At 43.7% G+C, this 19,465-nt stretch overlaps 1 protein-coding gene across 2 annotated transcripts; it reads left to right on the top strand.

The window, feature by feature from the left end:
• The first annotated feature begins 398 nt into the window (after positions 1-398).
• Positions 399-19,029, top strand: lmtk3 (lemur tyrosine kinase 3). Of its 2 annotated transcripts, none has more exons than XM_068568967.1 (16): positions 399-616; positions 2,863-2,996; positions 3,543-3,690; positions 4,512-4,585; positions 4,799-4,917; positions 5,802-5,889; positions 6,640-6,788; positions 6,920-7,004; positions 7,149-7,270; positions 7,947-8,096; positions 8,204-14,492; positions 14,593-14,756; positions 15,254-15,387; positions 15,614-15,948; positions 16,039-16,123; positions 17,367-19,029. In XM_068568967.1, exons 1-16 carry the CDS (start codon positions 526-528, stop codon positions 17,498-17,500), a joined length of 8,301 nt encoding a protein of 2,766 aa, XP_068425068.1. In that variant the 5' UTR covers positions 399-525; the 3' UTR covers positions 17,501-19,029. The 2 variants fall into 2 exon arrangements, with proteins under 2 accessions (XP_068425068.1, XP_068425067.1); XM_068568966.1 differs by having other exon boundaries at positions 2,863-3,011.
• The last annotated feature ends 436 nt before the right edge of the window (positions 19,030-19,465 follow it).

The raw sequence follows: 19,465 nt of genomic DNA, 5'->3' as shown, positions 1-19,465 counted from the left end.
TTCCCTTCTTCTCCGGGTACGAACACCGAGCTGGACCATGACAATGCGCGCCGTGTGTGTCTGACGTAGGCTGGCGGAGGAGAAAAACACAGACAACACTGAAAGATAGAGGGAGAAAGAAATAATTAAATATACAGCCGATATATGCATATGTAGCGGGGTTGGTTGTTTTCAGCACAGATGGAGGCAGAGCAGCGAGGCATGTGCAGCGAGCGGTGGCCCGAGGATGCACAATAGAGCGCCGCGCACACCGTGTTTAATTGCGGATTAGAGCAGGAGGAAGAGGAAGAGGAGGAGGGGGAGAGCGCACACCGAGGAAGGCAAGGAGACGCTCTTTATTATTAGGAGAAAAGCGGCGTGGGGGTGGGGGTGGTGGAGGTGGGGGGGGGAGAGACACACAGACAGCGTGAGCCCGGAGACGGCACAGACCGTGGCGGGGGTGACGGGAGAGTGGAGGACACCAACACCGACAGTCGGCAGCGTCGCTCGGATGGTGTTGTTGTTGTTGCTCCGGACGCGGCGACGATGCGGCCACACTGCTGGGTGATGGTAGCGCTGGCGGGGATGATGTCGTACTTCAGCCCGGAGAGAGCCCTCGGAGCCCCGCAGAGGGAAGGTGAGCGGAGTCGGAGGAGGAGAAGGAGGAGGAGGAGGAGGAGGAGGAGGAGGGGGGTTTGAAAAACCTGTCAGTGATGCTGGAGAAAGGAAGAGAGAAGGGGGGGATGTAGTCAGTTATGAAAAGGCCTCTCTACATTGGGGGGGAGTGCTGTGTTATCCGCCAGTATAAATATGAGACATAATGCGAATTATTATTGCAGTCGTCTACGTGGCTGACTTAATCAAAACAGGAGCGTGGCTGATTTGGTGATCGGTAGGGCACCACATTTGCATGCAGTGATGAAAATATTAGGTGTGTGTGTGTGAGAGGGGGGGGTTCGGGCCTCACGTCGATGGCATTTAAAAACAGTATACTGTTTGAGTAGCAAGCTAAAACCGTCGGTCAGTGCGAGATATCGTCTATAAATAGCCTTCGCTTGGCACGGGAGATTATTTAGCCTATTAACCACTGCTGGCATCTTTATTTTTCTCAATCTGAATATGCCTTGTTCCCCCAAGATCTGGCAGAGTGTTGTGTTTGTGTAATGTGTGCAGTCATTGTATTGTGGTGTATTGTTTTGATAAGAGCTGCTGGCACCGGGGCTGCTGGAAAAGGCCCTGTGTTAGGTTCCTATTCATATGCAGTGTCTGTCTGGACATCTGTCTAGGGAAAGATGAAAGAATAGCACTGCACAGGAATTGTTCACCGGGATTGATATATTTAGCCCCTGTTTAGCAGGTGCAGTGACCAAGAATTAGATGTATTTCTCTGTTTCATGGGTTAAAACTCAAGACTGATTATCTAAAAATTTATTGGAATGCAGAGTGCCAATTTTCTTTTAATTAGCAACAGATTGGACCATTCACCAGCCTACAATTTGAAACGAAGGTGCTTTTATATGCTGAACACATCTTTACTTACCTTTGCGCAGGATGAGTGAAACAAGCAAAATCCTCTTCTGTTTGTGTCGTAACTTTATGTAAACACCCGAAATACAAGAAAGCAAGAGGTGCTAAAAATGAAGCCTACATGTGTATCTTTCAAATAAAATAAATATTCCTTCCTGTGTTATATTTTTAGTAAAATGCTGACCCTCTTTTTACAATATTTATTAAGTTGATAAATAATTAAATATACTTGGAAATTTATGTATGCAGTGTTTACAGTATCATGACCTTGTGAATGAATGTATTTTAGGATTTGTTTGAGGGACAATTGAGGGATATTTTAAGACAGCACAGGCGTATAAAAAAAATGTAAAAGACCTACATTTTCAAGGTATGGTTTTAATATCATTGTTTATAACCCCCTGGGTTAATATTGGTATTTCGCCAATGGATTTGTGTTAACAACACATGGTAAATGTCCTACTAAATATTTTGCGAATGTCATGTTATATACTAAAATGCTACTATATTAAGACAAACTTATACAAGATAAAATAGTTATGATTGAATATTGATGTTTATTGTTTAATATGTCCTTCATGTGTTAAGCATGAGTTGGTCACCTTCTGACTAATCCAAGGTGTCATTGTTCCTCTCTCTTGTCATCTGTCATAAGTAATATAATGTCTGACAGTATTTAAATGAAACCTAAAAAAAAACACCTGAAGGGCATTTAACCACCCTGCCCTGCCCCTTTTCTTTTCTACAGATGGTTCACTTCCCACAATCGACTACGTTGAGGTACAAAAATCAAAATGTCCCAATCCCTCCCTCTCTCACCTGAGTAGTAAACCTTCCTGATTTGAGTAACTCTCTTCCAGTTTCCAACCCTTCCCAGTTAGCGCTCCTTTTTTTTGTACCTAAATGACAACCAGCCACCCCTCCCCTGCTTCTTAACTGTGTTTCCTGAGTGGAATGCCGTTTCCAATACTTCCCCTTTCCCCGTGCTTTTTTCCTTACTGGAATGGTATATTATCCCACTTTCAAATTTTTAATTCAAGTCTCTACTTTCTTACAATGATTCCGAAAATCGTTTTTTATTTTGAATCTTCAAGTTAATTTCTTTTCCTGCTTTTCCCATCAAACTCCCTGATGCAAGCTGTCCATTGGGGTTCTCCACTGTTTCCCCAAACCTGCTGCTAAGAAAACGCTCCAATGGTTTCCCTCTTTACAAAACACCTGTGTAAAAAGATTTTACACTTTTCTGATTCAGTGAATTCTCTCTTCTTCTCCCTGACTCAAACCTAACAATGCGTACCTTTACTTTTGGATGTTAAACCTTTTCCTCCCTTGTATTTTTCTTCTCTCTCTCTTCAGTTTCTCAGACCAGAGCTGCATCCCTCTCTCCTCCACCCTACGTCGTCATCCTCATCTCTTGCTCTGGGCTCGTCTCTTTTGTCCTGCTGCTCCTGACCTGCCTGTGCTGTAAGAGAGGAGGAGTGGGGTTCAATGTAAGTCTTCAACATGTAAGAGATCTATTCACCTCCCTCTGCTTCCTTTGTTTTGTCACACTTGTGCATGCTAGTATGGCTTTAATTTAAGCTTGACTTGATAAACTGCTGGAGGATTCAGTATGGAAATCGCAAAAGGACTCAATAATTATAACTTAATTAAGTAGAAATGATCAATCACCATCTCTCCGTTTAATTCAAATAAATTTACAACAAAATTTGCCTCGGGGGGCTTTACAATCTGTACACATAACATCCGTGTCCCAGGACCTCACATCGGATCAGGAAAACTCCGCCAAATAAAGACAGTAAAAACCATTTCACAGGGAAAAAAAGGGCACGTTTAATCTTGACTTAGCCTCCATTTTTTGCTTTGACATTGTTGTTGAGCGGGCAGACAGGGTGTCATTAGTTCAGAATGGCTGCACACTCCTTGTCTGTCCTTGTTGTTTACTGCCAAATTCCATTGTGTTATTAAGAGAGCTTATTTCATATTTTCAATAATACCATTGATATGATTTTTCTGTGCTGTTGTGACTCAACCAGGAGTTTGACAATGCAGACGGGGAGGAATGCTCTGGGGGCTCCAGTCCCATCCAGGAGGACAGCCTGTCATCATGTCCCTCCCTCCCTGAGGTCTACACCTTGCCAGTCCGAGAGAGGCCCAACTGCGCCGCCCTGCAGGATGGAGCAGGTAACAACCTGAAACAACTCTCCCGTTCTCTGACTCTCATTCTAGCACAAACCTCACAAGGAAGCTGAAGAACTGTCCTGCACTGACCTCCCTCACGGTCTGTTGCCTGAGTCACGGGTGTGGACCCATTAAGGTCTCAAACTGAGTGGACAACCAGTAGCGCTGGACTCCCCGGTGAAGTTCAGTGGAGCGGAAACTCTGATCTGAGAAAATTCTGCATCAGTGCTCGCACGCCAAGTTGGACATTTGGCCACAGACAGAGATGGTATCAGCAGACCTTATGAACTTTTGTTTCAGTCAAGGCTACGGTTGTGTCCTTCATTCAAGGCCTCCTCTACTCAGAACCGTGTTTGGCTTCTTTTTACATTCGCTAGAAGTCTTTTCACATTCGTCTGCTGAAAGTTTCTCTCTGCGAAACATAAATCTGAAGTGAATATAGAAGTATGATTTTGTTACATCACAACCAGTTTGGAAGCCAATTGTGGTTTAATATGCAATTTACACAAAAGTGATGTGGAAACATAAAAATCTGTCCAGTAGTTTTGAAATGAGCATTTTTTTTGAGCATTTTCTTTGTGGAAAAACAATATCAGACAAAATAAATTTGTAGTAATGCTCATGTTGTTATAATCTTTTTTTATATGTCTTAAAACATCTCTGGAGGGAATATTTAATGTCTTGGTGATGGCTAGTGAGCAGCACTGTAATTAAACAATGTATTTTCCCTTTTTTTTTATCCTGTTGTAATATTTAATGTCATAAAACAACATCAAATGCAGATGTCTGAACTACTCTGATTTATTTCTCTCTTTTTTTAACAGACTCCAAGTCTCAGTGGTTCAAAAGACACACTTTAAACTATCTTCAGGAGATTGGAAATGGCTGGTTCGGAAAGGTAAGATGATCGCCTCTCCCAGTCAGACATTACTGTGTGTTAATTACGACCAACATCATAGATTTTCTTTCTAACAGCAATGACAATCTATGACGTGGGTCATATTTATCTGTTAAATACTGCTCTCTGAACTGATTAGGAATCTTAACTCAAAATGTACATGTGTTGCTGCTGTTGGGCTCCTCAATGGTATTGCTCATCGATCTCTCCTAGGTGATCTTGGCTGAAGTGCTGTGTGACTGCAGCTCCTCTCAGGCTGTGGTGAAGGAGCTGCGTGTCAGTGCCAGCCCTCTGGAGCAGAGGAAGTTCTTGGCCGAGTCTGAGCCATACAGGTGGGAGAAACTGCTGAAACACTGGTCGCCATTTTGTTGTTAACAAGTGTAATTTTTACTTAACTTAACAACAACCACTGTGGCCAAAGTTAATAATATGTTAGCATATAGTCGCACAAGTAGAGAAGACGCATTTGACTCATTGACATGACTCTATGAAGTCTGTTCTGTGATGTATCTAACATTAGCAACCACAAGCTGGTTCACAGACCAATTGAGGCTGTATTTGGATAACATGAGCGTAATTAGATGATAAGAATTGGCATTGTATTGCTTATTGTCGCACTTCAATCATTGATAACAGGAGCAACAATATCTCCAGCTTGAATGGTACCTATTAAAATAGTGTTTTAATGTTGTATTTTAAGTGAGTTAAGCACTGACCCAGCCTATTTGTGACTCAGAATAGCATGTTGGCTGTCCTCTCTCTCTTTAACACACACACACACACACATACACACATACACTTACACACTGCACCATGGCAAGTCACCAACAAGCGCATGCACACACACACACACACACACACACACACGCACACACACACACACACACACACACACACACACACACACACACACACACACACACACACACACACAAAACACCGCTACAGAGCCACACACACATGCTCTCCTATTTCTTTATCTCTCTCTCCTTTCATGTGTGATATAAATGCTGCCAGCGTATTTCTATCTATCTATCTATCTATCTATCTATCTATCTATCTATCTATCTATCTATCTATCTATCTATCTATCTATCTATCTATCTATCTATCTATCTATCTATCTATCTATCTATCTATCTATCTATCTATCTATCTGTCTGCCTGTCCTGTGACCTATCTGTTCATCAATCTAGTGTCGTCCTTCTCCCTTCAGGAGCCTTCAACATCCCAACATCCTTCAGTGTTTGGGACAATGCAGTGAGAGCATTCCCTTCCTCCTGGTTATGGAGTTCTGTCAGCTGGTAAGTAAACAGTGGCCATTTAAATATGGGACAAAAAATGAAATTAAACACTTCACAAACCCTTCTTAAAAAGGCCTGTAACATAAAAGCAACTACACTATTATTGTATTTTTACATCTGCAATTTGTGTCAAGAAAGCTATTATGTTCTAACTTTGTTGCAGTTTTTTAATCCCATCCAATGTTAACCAAATTTTTATTCTTAAAGTACTTATTTGCTGCAGAAATGATAACAAACGATAAACTATTGGAATTATAGATGTTCTAGCATGTGTCAATAAAACTGCTGGGCTTTGGTACAGTTGGTTTGTTTTCTTCACTGACTGATGAAGAAAGCTAAATGGCTCACAAGCAGATCGATTACAGCAACAAAGCGAGAGATGCCAAATAGCAGTGAGGGCCTCACTGCTATTTGATCAAATCTCCTATTGTCCTTTCCTCGTGGTCTATTTCCCATTATTTATATAGTCCTAATTTTGCCTTCCTGAAGCATAAATGACTAATACAAAGGCTGCAGCTCATAACCAATCCTGCTGCAGCTTTTCAGGCTCTGTGGTCACCTAAAAAGGGACATATTCTACCGCAGAAGTCTCACATATTCTCTTTGCCTATACTGTGTTGCCTGTAAGTTTTAGAAGAAGGCCACAAGCACTTGGCACGCACACTTAATGACCAAACTGCTATTAACTCATCTTCTATTTAAGTCTTCATGCATTTCACTGCTTGTGTTATTATTGTGATGGACAACTAGGGCGACCTGAAGAGGTATCTCAGAGCCCAGCGCAAGTCAGATGGGATGACCCCCGACCTGCCGACCCGCGACCTCTTGACTCTTCAGAGAATGGCGTTTGAGATCACCTCTGGTCTGCTGCATCTCCATGATAACAACTACATCCACAGGTCAGTCATGACTGCACATCATTTTCTAAAACACAATTTTATCTCTGAGAGATTTGATCTCTCAGATAGATACAGGGTGCGTCTCTGTTCAATATGGTTGATGGTTGGAGGGTATGTTCTACTCTCTGCAGTGATATGGCTTTAAGAAACTGCCTGCTGACCTCAGACCTCACTGTTAGGATAGGCGACTACGGCCTTTCACACAACCATTATAAGGTAAGTGAGTCTTTGCTTGTACTTCTCTGAAAAATAGATATATCAATGTATGCTACCAGATTGCCTTCGTTGTGTCATGTAAATAATGACATAATACCTTTTTCCTCAGTGTAAAAATAATTCTTGTTTTATGTCTTTGTGAAGGAGGACTATTACCTAACTCCAGACAAGCTATGGATTCCACTGCGCTGGATTGCTCCGGAGCTGCTGGAGGAGTACAGAGGATCTCTCATTGTGACAGACCAAACCAAGACCAGCAATGTGTGGTATGTTTTAGAGCGGTCACAGCTGTTCATATAGGGCACCAGCCAGACTGATTATGGCCAGTTTACGTGGGTAATTCTACGATCATGCGCGTCTATCTGATGTCTGGTAGCCATTAGGTACACCTTGTTAACCAAATAGAGAAATTGTTTGCTGTCTCAGTTAGAGCTTTGATTTGGCCCAAAATGTCAAATCTCTTTCGCTTTTGAATATTAAATTCAAGCAGAGTGAAAGTAAAAATCCAAAGTCAGCTGTTTTGAAATATCTATCTTAAATAAGTCAAACCACAAATACTTACATCAGCCTCTTTACCTATCAGACTGACCTCAATTTAGCTGGACTGAACCTTCCGCCTCCGATGTTAAAACTTCACTTCAATGTGTTTTGTTGAATGAACCAACAAGAAAACATTCTGGCAACAAAACACCAAAGAGTGTTTTCTCTCACAGAAGAAATGATCGCTTAAGATTGAAGAAATATGTGTTACCTTATTCTTTACCTTTAATAATATAATAACTCAGCTGTAATGACACATCCAACAAAATATATTTGACAGTTTTTTTTTATTGTTATGCCTCTTAGTTGTGTTTATTTTTCAGTTAGAGCTCTGTATACAACAATGTGTTGCTATAAGCATTAAATAAGGAGGGTTGTCTCTACATCTTCTGTTTCCTCCAGGTCCTTGGGGGTAGTTATATGGGAGCTTTTTGAATTTGGCTCTCAGCCCCACAGACACCTGAGTGATGAAGAAGTGTTGACCTTCGTCATCAGGGAGAGACAGATCACCCTAGCTCAGCCCAGACTCAAACTCTCACATGCAGACTACTGGTAGGTACTCATAAACCAATTGAAGCTTTGCAGAAATTATGATTATATAATTGGAAAGTGAAAATGCCCTAATTCTGTCTCTCCAAACTTAATTCCTCTGTCCTCAGGTATGAGATCATGCAGTCCAGCTGGCTACCTCCATCTCAACGTCCCTCTGTAGCAGAGATATTCCTTCTCCTTTCCTCCCTTCTGGCCGCTGAGCGAGGAATGGCGAGGGGGAGAGTCGGGGAAGAAGATGAAGAGGATGAGGACTATGAGGAGGGTAGAGGAAGAAGAGGGGAGAGCGAGGAGTCGTTTGAAAGACGCTGGGACTTACTTCGTCCGCCTGCCTTTCAGACTGCAGCAAACGAACGGAGAGAGAGGGAGTATGGCAGGGAAGACCACTCCTACCCCCTACTGGACCCTGTAGGGAACTGCATCACCTCATCCTCCTCTGAACTGGATGACATCCTGACAGTCACTGAAACCAGCAAAGGTTTGAACTTTGAGTATTTCTGGGAAAAGGCTCATGCCAGACGAGGCTACAAACCTCTCCCTCCTCCTCAGCCGATCCCCACTGCGAACAATAACCACAGACAGTCTTTAGACACACCCACTGTGGTCCCAGTGATAAGCGCCCGCAGCCCCTCCCTCGCCAGTGAGTACTACATCAGATTAGAGGAGCACACACCCCAGGACAAGTCGCCAACTCTTAAAGGGAAGACCCAGTCCTCTTTCCGCTCTGACTCGATCTGCCCCGGAGACATGGAGATGTTGGAGATTCGCAGTGGGATGCTGGGAAAAGAGCGGGTCCCTTACTGTTCCTCTGACAAGTGTGGAAAAGGCCTCCAGACCATCAGATCAAGTGAGATTCAACTCCAGGTGCCCAGCACAGGTGTGGCTGAATTCAGAGACACTTCGAGCAGAGTGACTGACTTTTCAGTAGTTGATTTGGGGGATGATGATGAAGAGGAAAAGAAAAGAGGTTGTGAGGGAGATAAAAAATCTCAAGCCCCGGTACTTCCTCCCAAGCCTCGCTCCATGTCCATGTCGTCAGCCAACCACCTTCACTCGCGCCCCCTCCCCGCCCCTCCACTTGGTTATCGAGGACTGCCTCACTACACTATCAGTGGGAAAATCGAAACTGACCCTCATCACATGAGCAGTTGTCCACCTTCTACCTTTGATCACCTGGGGCTCCATCGGTCCCGACAGACTCTACCCCCATCCCCGTCCCTCTCCCCCTCCCTTCCCCCATCGAGCCATCCAATTTACCCCCAACCTCCTCAAATGTGTCCCCCGCCCCTCCCTCCCCACTCCAAGCCGCAAAGAAGCTGCCCCAGCTACAACACAGCAGAAACTTATTCGAGATACAGTAGGCCGCAGATGCAGAGATCCAGCAGAGACCCATTATCCTGTGACTTTTCTGATAGAGAGGGTGGTAGCAGACACTTAGCATCATTGCACAACTCCAGGGAGGCTTCTTATTCTCGTGCAAAAGACTTTGACTCTCCCATTCGTCGAGAAAACCCATTGCGTCCCATTTATCGCAATTTACCCCGTCCTCAGCCCACAAACCCCCTGATCGACCGACAGTCTTCATCCAGTCCCACCTACTCAGATGAAGATGACTCTCCCTTCACGTCCCCTGAGAGAACCAGTGGTGGGTCTGTCACTCACTCAAGCCTATCTGAAGATGCAGATCCAGCCTGTGCCGAGCTTTTCTCCAGGGGAATGAAAAGGACTCAGTCCCGCCTTGACACCATCCTGCCTGCCATTTGGAGGGAAGATGCTGAACTTCATGCGGAACGTGTGGCCGCTGCCAGGAAATCCCCCATGCACCTGTTTCTGACAGAGATAGCTAGTGTGACAGAGTCTAGTGAGTCCAAGTCAGAGGCTTCATGGGAGGGAGAGAAGGAAGAGAAAAGAGATGGAGAGAGATGGGGGAACTTCGTGCTGCCCAACCGAGGGATGCGCCGCTCCCAGTCGCTAATCACAGAGCTGGGGTCAGCAGGACAGTCATGGGGGCCGGAGAAATGCAACAACAGGTCAGGAGATAAGGAGGACGACACAGTCAGTAAAGAATCATTCCAGAGGGATCTTTTCCTCACAGAGATCGACACAGGAAGGATGGATACGGATCTGGACGGAGGATCACAACCTGATCCAGTAAAATACCTCTTTCCTTCAGGATCTAGATTGCGGCCCTACGTCTGTGCTCCAGGACTTCCCTCATACACAGAGGCTGAGGAAGCCTATTCGAAGGGTATACGAAGATCCCGCTCCCTCCTCTCTGAGATCACCATCGAGAAGCAGGAGTCTGAGTTGCAGCAGACTGAGAAGGAGCCACGGAGAACAGAAATGACCAGGGAGGAGTTCCTTAAGGAGATCCAATCAGCAGAGACCTTTCTGACTGAAATCATATCCAGACAAAACACTGCTGCAAACAAAATAGAAGCAGACACATCTTCCTCCCCTATTCCACTGTCTCCAGAATACGAGTCCATATGCATTGACCCAAACTCCGCTCAGACCATCAGATTTCAGTCGGAGAGTTCATTACGAGCATCTAACAAAGGCAAAGATGAAACACTGACTGAGGCCATCTACGCACAAGTGACCAAGCGTGCTAAAAAGAGTGAGATAAAGGTTTCTATGAAACCTGAGATCCCAGTCCTTCATATAGGATCAAATAAACAGCCTGTTAAACTGGACAGCGAAGGAAGCAATGCTGAAAACTGCCAATCTGATGAGTTTGTGTTTTCAGAAATCATGCCCAAAAATGGTCTTCTGCACAACCAAACACTTTCATCTCGGAAAGAAGAGGAGGAGAGTTCAGATGGCCCTGCCTTACCTGCCAGAGGAGAGCAAACCTCTCACCTGGAGCACTCTCCTTCTGAATCCAACACAAAAAAATTGCTTATTACAAATGAAACGGATACTCAAAAGGCTGCTGTTACAGGGAACGGAGAGTTAATGAAAGAAGACCTACAGGCCGAGAGAGTGGATCAAACACCTGGAAAGACAGGTACCACGTCATATGAACGTGATGAAGCAAAGTTTCAAACTGGAAGAGTTTCTGCAGTGGACTCTGAACACATCAGAGCCGCTGATTTGGAGAGTTTTGGAAAAGATTCGGGTTGTCAAAATAATGATGAGACAAACAGAGAGAATTTACTCCAACACAATGACACTAGGCAAGAAAAACACTGTCACAGTGCCAGTAAGGCACCCACTCCTGCTGCCACTCCAACCACTCCAGACTGGGACCCATCCTCTGATGTCTCACTCATCACCCCATCCGACTCGGTCCTGTCACCCATGACTTCCAACTCAGCCGACTGTCTCACACCTAGTGACTCATGGACGAGCGGTGAAGGAGGCGTTGGAGGAGGCGGGTGGCGAGCTTTGGGAAATGAAACACCGCACCGAGACTCTGCCTATTTCTCAGACAGTGACTGGGATGGGGAGGGGATGAACAGGAGGAACAGTGATGGACTTTTTTCCTCCAGGCCGAGCAGCGGTCGAGGAGCAGATCGGGGAACTCTGACAGGGATAGAGGAAAAAACTGAGGAAGAGGGAGAGATGAGAGAAAAGAGCCCCTTTAGAAAAAGCATACAGCTGTCAGATAACAAAGGTGAAATTGGAGAAGCTATTGAGCTGTGTGAGGAAACGAGGACTCCACATCAACATGCTACAGGAAATGCCGTCTCTAATTTAGATGATGACAAAGTTATTCTTAACAAAGGGCTAGAGTCAACACCGAGAGACGATTCTGGCATTTTCCAAAACAAAAGTGTGGAAAGTGGGGATGACCCGCAGGCCAAAGACTGTGTTAACTCAATTGATAAGTTGTTTTCAAACTTAAACGATGAACCATCGAAAGGACTCCCACACAGCGGTGGGTATCCGATTGGCGGCCACTTACGAGAAGGCATTTTCTCTCAGATAACAGATTGCGAGTACCAGGACCCTGCAGAGAACGATTTAAATGTACATTCCAAGAGCCTCGTTGAGACTAATATTTTGATCGAGTCTGTATGTGGCAGCCAGTCGAACAATTGTGTGTCGAGGCCTAGCAATAAAGAATACACAAGTGTTACAGAAATGGATATCAATCTCTCTGCTCTGAACTCCCTCAAATGTGGAAAGGACACTATAGAACATGTGACACCACCCCAAGTTGAGAACAAAGAGTCGAGATTATCTAAACTTTACGGCATTCAAACCGGTGAGGCCACTCTCAGCGATGACACCCCGCCAGTTGTCGAGCCAAGTGATGATGTGAAGTCTGTCTGTGATGACGTTAGTGGTCCGACAGGTCCTTCTTGGGTCGAGGAGGGTGTTGAAGAGCCTGAGGGAGGTGAAGAGAGGTCTGGTCTGGACCACAACGAGCTGGGCCTGAGAAACCTGCGCTGCTCACACGGCAGCGAGAACAAGAAGGTCACAATGGAGACGGAGAAACAGCTGGCCGCCGCAGAGCTGAGTAACGCCGCAAAGGAAAAGTCGCCCTTGAGAGGAGCAGCCAGTTGGACGGACTGTGCTAACAATGCAGATAAAGACTCCTGCGAGGGTCTGGATGTGAAGACTAAAGAGTTATGGAGCGCTCTGGAAGAGGATGAAGAACAAACAGGAGTGGGTGTCGTTAGGGGAGAGTTTGACTGTCACCGTTTTTCTCAGTCTAAAGACTTACGTTTGTGGCCTGATGAAAATGACCAGTGGGCCTCTCCAGAGAGGAGATGCCAGGACATTGAACTGAGATCAGAATTTTTCTCTGGGTTAAGTAATAAGGCCTGGGAGGTGGGGGAGAGGCTCGTTGTGGGTCAGGAGTTTTGGGAGACTGAAGAAAATGATGAACTTGCAGGTAAAGAACCGCACCCTGCCATCTTGGAGGGCTGCGAAGAAACCTGGAACGATGAAACACAAGGACTCGTTGGTAAACTGGCCTTGAAGGAAACATGGGAATCTGCGGACGCTAATGACCAACAGGCTGTCCAAGTGTTAGATGTACAACAGGAGGAAAATATTGAGAACGTAGGAGAAGTCGGCCGTATTAACAAAGACCAAGAAAGGGAACTCTCTGATATGGAAGTAGAGAACATAGAAATTCCAGAGCAGGAGTCCTTGGAGAAAGGAGAGAGACTGATTTTGTCAGACACAGACACAGTGAAGGAAGGTCTGCTAGACTCCACAGAAACAGAGGAAAATCTGAATTTTAACAGATGGCCTCAGAATCACCCCCCCATGATCCCAAAAGAGGGACAGACATCAGCTGAGCATGTTGACCAAGAAACAGGCTCTAATTTAGAGAACTGCTTCAGTCACACTTTGGAGAGCTCACATATAACCATTTGCATCACCGAAGCTCCCCATGAGAACTTTTCAGACCTGGAAAACGTTGAATCAGGCGCAGATTCAGAAGTTGAAACAAGACCATGGCTTGCTAGTCAATATATAGAAGAGAGAGTAAACATTATGAACGAAGAAGAGGATTACAGAGACATGCCACCTCCACCCAATCCCATCTCTTGTCCAAGCGACCTTAACGTGCAGGAGGAGATAGATGAGTCTTATTCACAGATAGACAATTTCAGCTCAGTAGATTTTCCTAGTCCTCCACCAAGCATTGACCTTGATGTGCAAGATGAAAAATTGGAGAGTTTAGACGACTCTTTTCCTAGTCCTCCACCATCTGTTGTAGACGCAGAGGAGTTTATTAGTCACATTAATCTAGAAGACTTTATTGCTAGCACTGAGACAGAGCCGTATATTTCCCCAACTCACAACGCAGATGTCTCAGAGCCACCTCTGCAAGAATCATCACCTGCTACTCAAAGTAAAGGGATTTCAGCCAATCTGAACCTTCCCTCTGTGCACATAACTCTGGCCGATGAGAGCAACCTTACATCTGACATAGAAAAACAGGATGAACATAATAATCTGTTCCAGAAAACATCATCTGTCTCGACATCCTCGCCCCAAGTTCCTCTCAACAATCTCCCAGAATTACTGATTTCTGAGTGGAAAGATTTGGATGAGGAGCCCTTGGAGGATTTTGAAAAACTGGAACAACTGTGTTGTATATCTGAGGACGAGGAGGACTCTCTGGGTGACCTTTTTCTGGGGAACCTAGAGCTCCTGGAGTCCTTGAAGAAAACACCTGAGCAGAAGGGCAGCCGTGTTGGCGATAGCAATACAGGTGAAGAGACATGTGACTCCTCGGCTCCCGAGGAGAGCCAGGTGGATTTGAAGGAGGATCGGATCATTAAAAACAAACTGGCAGAATCTGCACCACATCTGATCCTGGACTCTGAAGAGAAGAAGAATGACGGGCAGAGATCATCAAGCCAAACATCAGATGTCAAAGATCAGGGCTCTCTGTCTAAGATGACAACAAAAAACGGCCTCATGATGCAGGTGAGCATGTTTTTGTGTGATTTGTTGGTTGTAAGAGTGCTCCTCGTGCTACTATCTGAATGTATTCAATCCTCTTTGTTGTTTTGTTTGGCTGCTTCAGGTGTGTGAGGAGAGGCTGCAGTTCTCCCTCAGTGAAAATGTGAAAACCAATGTCCTCTGGGGGTCGACTGTTAAAGACACAGTGACGCTCCGGCCCTGGGGGGAACAAATCCCAGAGAACAGCAGTGCGCTGGTCACCGTCTTAGAACAAAAAGAGGATGAAAGGTAGGAAGAAGGCTGAACTTGGAAATCTGAGTTTATGTTAAATGGTTGATTGAAACAAATTACAAAACACACCCGCACATATTTTGTGACTTTCCTCTTGTAGCCCTCACAGTCTTGAAACGTTTCTTTAATTCATAAAATGATCCTCATAAGTGACCTCAGGGGCTCAGCAGTGTCCATGTTACTTTGAATACTCTAGCATCTAGAAATATTCTAGACCCCTCTGCGACACATTTTCAGTGTATTTATTTTGTACAAAGTAGTTCCATTGAAAACTTTTAACAGCAACATCTGTGAAATTGGAGTTACAGGGATACTACATATATAGTACTTTTTAAATGTCGTTTTCAAATCTGTGAGCACCTAAATTAAATGAAAAAGAGATAAATAACACAAAACATGGACAGATAAGCTATCTGCATGGTTAGATACCACAAGGGTTAAGATAATTTCATTTCATATTCATCTTTTAATCAATTGTTTTGTTGTTGTTGAAGCCAAGAGGAGCATGAAAGTTCCCCCAGCATTCAACCCCACACCGGGTCTGATGAAACTAAAGCTGAGCCGCTCACTGTGATTGAACAACCTGAGGTCATGACCCCTCAGCCTACTGCAAACCAGGCAATGAAAGGTACCTTCATGTCACACGTATTGCCAATATTCATGACTGAGATCATTAAACGTAATCTTTTTTAACTTTTAGCCACACAGTTATTTAATCTGCATATAACCCATGAGCAGACTGGTCTTCCTGTTGAGAGGGACCGCAAACTTTTATCCAAATATTTGAAGAGTTTTCTGAGTCTTTTCCGGTGCCTTTCATATGTAACGGCTCTTCCCTATTCTCATTTTCACAGCAAAACTAGCTCGTCTCTCTCTCGCCCTCCCTCCTCTCGCTCTCACTCTTCCCCTCACCCCGACTGGTAAAGGAGGATTTGGGGACGGTCCCATTGGAAATCGGATCGGAAGACGAAGATATCTCTCCTCAGGAAGCGACCCTGACGATGAGGAGGAGGACGAGCAGGAGGACGAAGGCTCCCGGAGGATGATTGTTGTCACAGAAACAGATGTGGACAAACGTGTCGGGCTGAGGAGTCTGCTGAAATCACCCAAAGAGCCGATGGACAGAGAGCGGGACAGAGGAAGAAATGTGTCCTTTTTTGATGATGTCACGATCTATCTTTTTGATCAGGTATCTCTCGTTCTTTCAATGATTGATTTATAGGAGGGTCTTTTTAATACAATACTAAGTAGGCCTGACTGTACTGTTTCATCACAACAGGAAACTCCGACCAATGAGTTGAGCAGTTCGGCGCCCACAAGTCCCGCCCCAGTGTCTGTCAAAAGCACAAAACTGGATTTGCGTGGTAAGATCACATCTAACCATCAATCGTCCACTTTCTGCATTAAATGTTGCACAGGAAGTCATGATCCCCAGAGGACAAATCTTACTGACTTTGATCATCTCCTGACTTTTCCCTCCCGCACCCCAGCAGGTTAACATGTGTGTGTTTTAGCTAAATAGCATTGTCCTCCTTGAGCTCAATACACTGCTGAGCCTGCGTGCAGCATCACACAACCGTTAGCATGCTCCGGACTCTTCTTATCAGACAATCAGATAATATGCATTAGTCTGAAATATGTTTATTTTTATACGTGTTATCACTCTGTCCCCACCTTGAGCCGGAAAATGACGAAATAAAATCTGACGGCCGCTAACTCATCCTCACCCAGCAGAATGGAAACCCTCAGTTCAACCATCTCCTCAGCAAACATGCAGACAAAATGAATCCTCCATAATTATCCCCCTCGACACTGTGACATGTGGAAATGAGCCGCGACATAAATCCTGCACTCAACAATGCAAGCCTGAGCTGTGTTTTCTTTTGCTCTCTTCACTTACTCTCCCCATTTTGGACAATAATGACCTCATTTCAAAGAACAATGAAAGTTAGGGATCAGAATTTCCTTTGGGCTGTGTGTGCATACATACAGAAAAACTCCAAAATTAGATGCTTTCATGATCTTTCGTAGCCTTAAGACTTGAAACTTCAAAGCCTTAAAAGAAGGGGCTGTGTCCCTTTGAGTTATTTTTAACTAACAAACTGCTTTACTTCAGTTTTATTATATTAATAGACTTAAAACATTATTTTCTGACTTGTCATTGGTTTGGTGCAAATGACACTCTGTATTGAAGAAACGTGCCGCAGTCATTTATATGTTTGAATCTGGGCCTTTATTGAATAGATGGATGCTGCGTGTTGTTGAGGGGACAACATGCAGCAGAGGGCTGCGGGTACGATTCCAACCTAGGCCGCTGCACTAAAGTGCCTGGTACATGGGGTGCGCGCTTTACCATATGACCGGGGTGCCCCAATGTGTCAGTCATGATGGATTAGGAGACAACCGGCCCCTGGGCAGAGACATGTAAAAGGTCCCCCAAAATAACATTTAGTTTTATAATCAACACTTGAAAGGATTATTTTACACAATCAGGACTTTCTCTACTTTTAACTGTGTTGTTGAAATGTTGAAATGAAAAATACACCCAGGCGACTTATGACTGGGTGTTCACATAGTGCTTGATTTTTTTTTCAACCTTTCCCCCAGGGCCCAACATCAAGAGCAAAGAATCAAGAAGGAAAGAGGATTTCTCAATCAAACCAAGGTCGCCAGCGGGGGCCAAAGCAGTGACATCATCGCGCTTCACTGTCAGTCCTGCCAACGACCCCCACTTGGCGTGATGTTTCATGTCGTGGGAACCTTAAGAGCTGAACCCTCTTGGACTGGCCAGTGAATTAACCACAACAACCAGCCATTCACCCAGAGGCTATTTTTTTATTGAAGAGGCATCTTAAAGAATGAGACTCCCGTTCTGAAAGCTGGACACATTCCAGGTTTTACCAGCGAACAGGATTTTGTATGACAGGGGTTGTTGTGCTCCTGCCTGCCACTATTTACAGAGTTTATTCATAGCCTTCAGCTACAAACGTCTTTGGAAAAGGCAGCATATGCTAGGAGAAGAGGAGCCCAGAGCTTTGTCAAATCTGAAACGGATTTGACAGCTATGCAGTGGGAGTCTTGCTGTGTACCAGCTTACCTTCTCTTTCTCTTCTTCATTCTGTTGTATTATTCCCCAAATGTGCGGGGAATGCACTTTCTTTGGTCATTCATCTGTCTATGTAAACACTTGGATTCCAGTCCTCTCTTTATTAAAGAGGTTTTTCATTGCAGTCAGTCAGTTGTTCTTGTAGGCAGCTGTTTGGAACAGAAATCGCGTGACTCCTGTAGAATACTCATTTGCATTTGTACAAATATCATAATACAAGTGAATCCAATATCATTTTAGAGCTGTTTAATTTTAGATGTATCCTTAGACTGCACGAAAAATGAAACAAGCTGTGCTTCTTTATACTTTTAGTTCTGAAAAAATGTATCTTATGTTATTAATTTATATTATAGATATGTATTATATTGTTTAAATTATTTATGTAAAGCCCGTTTTTATGCAATATTTTATTTATTTATTTATCTGTTTATTTATTTGCTTTCTGCAATTAACATATATTAACTTAGCTATAATTTGTTTGGGACTGAATGCATCTAGGTTATACCTTCTTTAAGATCTTCATCACGAATAAATCAAAAATATTTTCCCAATCGTGTTAATTGCTAAAAAGGTATTTTGTATAATTTTACTTGTTAATATATGCCAATCTGTATGGAACTATGTCCTGTAATGTGTCCTTATTTTCCAATGTCTAGGAATTTTTAGCTGTCTTGTCATTATTTTACCTTGTTTAAAGACCGTTAATGTAGCTTAGCATGAAAAATCAAAGCCTTTCAACAGTAAATAACTCCATTTGTTTGTGTATCTGTTAATTTACCCCATTTTCTACTAATAACAGTCCATCCTGCAGTCGAGGTCCAACTAGTCCATTTGTTTAGTCTGTTTAAGTGTTGGTTTAAAACCTGTATTGTTTAAAGAATGGTTTTTAAGGGGTAATGTATAAACAAGGGGAAATAAAAACTACAAAATGTGAACCTCTTATTGAACTGTTTAATGAAAATAAATTGTATTGTTTTGTAGTCGTAAAGTGCTCTATTTATAATCAGGAAGACTCATATATCTCCTGTTTGTGCAGCTTGTTGACTTTGAGGTGTCTGGTTTGGGGAGTGAACATAGCATCGATGAAATAAACAAACAAGTTTTGTGTGGGATGTCGCAGAACAAATGAAAGTTAATTAAATAGAATTTTGTCTAATTGTCAAACCGGATTGAGCGGATTGACTGTTGCAAAAACGTTTGTGTGGATACGGAGCTATTTGTTAAGCACAGAAATAAAACAGAAGATAGTTCCGGCATATTATTGTAATAATGGTAGGTTGTACAGTAATTACATGCAGCTTTACATCCACTTGTGGGTCTACTAACTGAGGCAACGGGGAAGCCGTGAAGAATCCCAGTCATCTGACTTGGGTCATGTTATTCAAGTGTGTACTTTATTGCGTTATTTGCAGTTTTGTTTGCGTTTAGTGGGTGGGAGATGTGACAGCAAGTAAAAATACTTATTTGTAACGACTCAGTGTCACCATTGTCAAGCATTAAAACCAGAGTAGGCAGAAATCCAGACCTATAGTGTATAAACTATTCTTTTCTAATTTAAGATTTGCCGGCAAGGGTAAATATCATGGTATTCATGGTCAAG

Source organism: Clinocottus analis, unplaced genomic scaffold (assembly GCF_023055335.1).
Source record: "Clinocottus analis isolate CAN_PGR_092001 unplaced genomic scaffold, fCliAna1.0.p SCAF_9, whole genome shotgun sequence".
NCBI classification, from domain to species: domain Eukaryota; kingdom Metazoa; phylum Chordata; class Actinopteri; order Perciformes; family Cottidae; genus Clinocottus; species Clinocottus analis.
This window is presented reverse-complemented; position numbering and strand designations above follow the sequence as displayed.